Source organism: Austrofundulus limnaeus, unplaced genomic scaffold (genome assembly GCF_001266775.1).
Source record: "Austrofundulus limnaeus strain Quisiro unplaced genomic scaffold, Austrofundulus_limnaeus-1.0 Scaffold448, whole genome shotgun sequence".
Taxonomy (NCBI): Eukaryota; Metazoa; Chordata; class Actinopteri; order Cyprinodontiformes; family Rivulidae; genus Austrofundulus; species Austrofundulus limnaeus.
The window spans coordinates 129,795-132,271 of record NW_013952850.1 but is presented as its reverse complement, the minus strand read 5'-3'; the positions used below and the strand labels follow the sequence as shown (position 1 = coordinate 132,271).

Genomic DNA, 2,477 nt, shown 5'->3' with positions numbered 1-2,477 from the left:
ACATATGTAAATTTCTTATAATTGAATCTGAGCTGTATAAATCTGTTTTTTATCAAACAAGTAGCTCTTTGTGTACTCTCCTGAAGTAGCTCTCAGTCTCAAACAGGTTGGTGACTACTGTCCTACAACAATACTCACCATATTATTCACCATTCTCCCTTTTGGTTTTAGACATTATAACAGACATTTTATGCTGGTGCTACAACTTTTTGTTCTGTGCTACAAGATCAGCAACCTCTGTAACATCAGTGCTATGAGCTAAAAAAGTTAACGTAATGGATCAGAAGGAGGTTCTTAAAGAGACAGACCAATTTCAAGGTGTTTAGAAATAGCCGTGATGTGAAAAGTTTATTTTTTATTTAAACATAAACAGCATTTTAACAACAACTGAAGGTCACATAGTAACTTAATTTGGGTATAGAATTGAACTATATGCCTGAGAAACGCATGACGTTGCCCCTTTAAGACTTTCATCAAACAGGTTGTAGTTTTAAGTGGACAGTTTAAGAAATATGTGTCCAAGGTCATCTTTTTCTTTTTTCAGTCAGTGAATCGATGTCAGTCTGACAACAAATTTTTAGAGGTCTAAAAAAGCCAGAAACATTCAAATTAAAATGCATTATTTGTATTCCACCTCCCTTTCTGATTCAGTAATGAGTGCAGGGACCTTGTCTTTAAACCTCTGGGGACAGATGTGGTGAAGAAAAAGTAATTGTGACAGTTAAACTCCAATGTTTAACAAAAAATCTAGTCGACAGCATGGCAAAATGTGGACCTATAAAATAATATTGACATCCTTGACATGTGTTTGTCTCGTTTCAGAGGTGTTATACGTGTGGATGTCAACATTCAGGGCATTGACTTGAACCAGTGTGCAACAGACAACAGCTGGTTTGCTGATACTCATCAGTGCAATCGCACCACCATGGAGGTAAACAAAGAATATGCCACAGAGGGAAATATCAATCATTTTGATATTTCTGTCTCTAGTTTAACACAAGTCATCCTGCACGGTTACAGCTGAACCAATGAACCTTAATGTAGCCATTGATATATATTACTGGATTGGGCATCACATGACCTGGGCGTGGCTTCGCAGGGGGATTTTAATGCATTGAGCTAATGCTAACGCTAACCATTGAAATCAATGAGCAGAKCGTAGCGCTGTGCAAACAAACGCTTTATAAATGTATAAATGGTTCAAATACTTTGCTATAAACTACAGAAATTGTTTACAAGAGATAAAAAGGTTTATGTTTCACAGGTAAATATTACGCATATTTAACCAAAATTAATTATTTTAATTGTAAAACCTGCATGCTGACATTAAACAGCTACAATGATCATGTTTAACCTTTTTTTTAATCAATTTTATCTGTTGTCAAATATATTATTTACTGATATTAANGCTATAAACTGCAGAAATTGTTACATTTTACAAGAGATAAAAAGGTTTATGTTTCACAGGTAAATATTACGCATATTTAACCAAAATTAATTATTTTAATAGTAAAACCTGCATGCTGACATTAAACAGCTACAATGATCATGTTTAACCTTTTTTTTAATCAATTTTATCTGTTGTCAAATATATTATTTACTGATATTAAAGATGTATATATGGACTTTATTGGATTGTTGACTAGTCAGACTGCATACAAATTCAGAAATTATGATGTAGACTCACTAATGACAGTCAGTAATGTAATGATTGAGCATCATAAACATAAATAGTCACGTTGTCAGACAGTTCGGTTTATTCAGATATTTTCTACATCCAGTATTTGTGTTTTTCAACATTTCCAGAGAAAAAGGAAGAAAAGACATGTGTGCCAGCTGTGGGTTGGCTTCAGATACAGCCTGCATCATTGTGAAACTGAAGAATAATTCATTGTGATAAAAATAAATTTATTAGTAGTAGTAGTAGTGGTTCTTTARTCATTTCATTTGTAACACAGATTAACAAAGTACAGAAAAACATGCAATCAAAAATAAAAGGCAGCAGAAGAACAAATCTTATCATATCTGCCCTTTTTTATAACCAAAATATGTTCAAAATAAAAGTAGAAATACAACAAATATCAAAACAACTTAAAACACTTAAAAATGAATTAAAAATAAAAAGGGCATCCATTCAAAAAACAATTAGCATGAATTCACTTATAATTCTCCATATTTCTTCAGAATCCTAGWTTTTATRATTCTCTTCAYTATATACAAYGATCTGTCATTTTTAACCTCATCTTCTATGCTGTTCCATAATCTTATTCCCTGGATTAAAGTGGATCGCTCCTTCAGGCTCGTATGAACCCAGGGTTTCACAAACTTTTCAATCCTTTAAGATAAAAACAGCTCTCTCTTTAAATAAAATTTACCTGAATGTTGGAAGGTAACACACCTTTATGAGCTCTGTACATTAATAGTAAAATATTATAATCAACCAAATCATAGAATTTTAATAATTTCAAATCATGAAA

At 32.3% G+C, this 2,477-nt stretch overlaps 1 protein-coding gene across 1 annotated transcript in view; it reads left to right on the top strand.

Moving 5' to 3' along the window:
- Positions 1-2,477, top strand: part of LOC106529490 (probable G-protein coupled receptor 158) — a gene marked incomplete at its 3' end in the record, with an annotated part of 70,554 nt that overhangs the window by 7,334 nt on the left and 60,743 nt on the right. Inside the window, 1 exon segment of the mRNA XM_014024941.1 lies at positions 823-931. Coding sequence (XP_013880395.1) covers positions 823-931 — 109 coding nt within the window.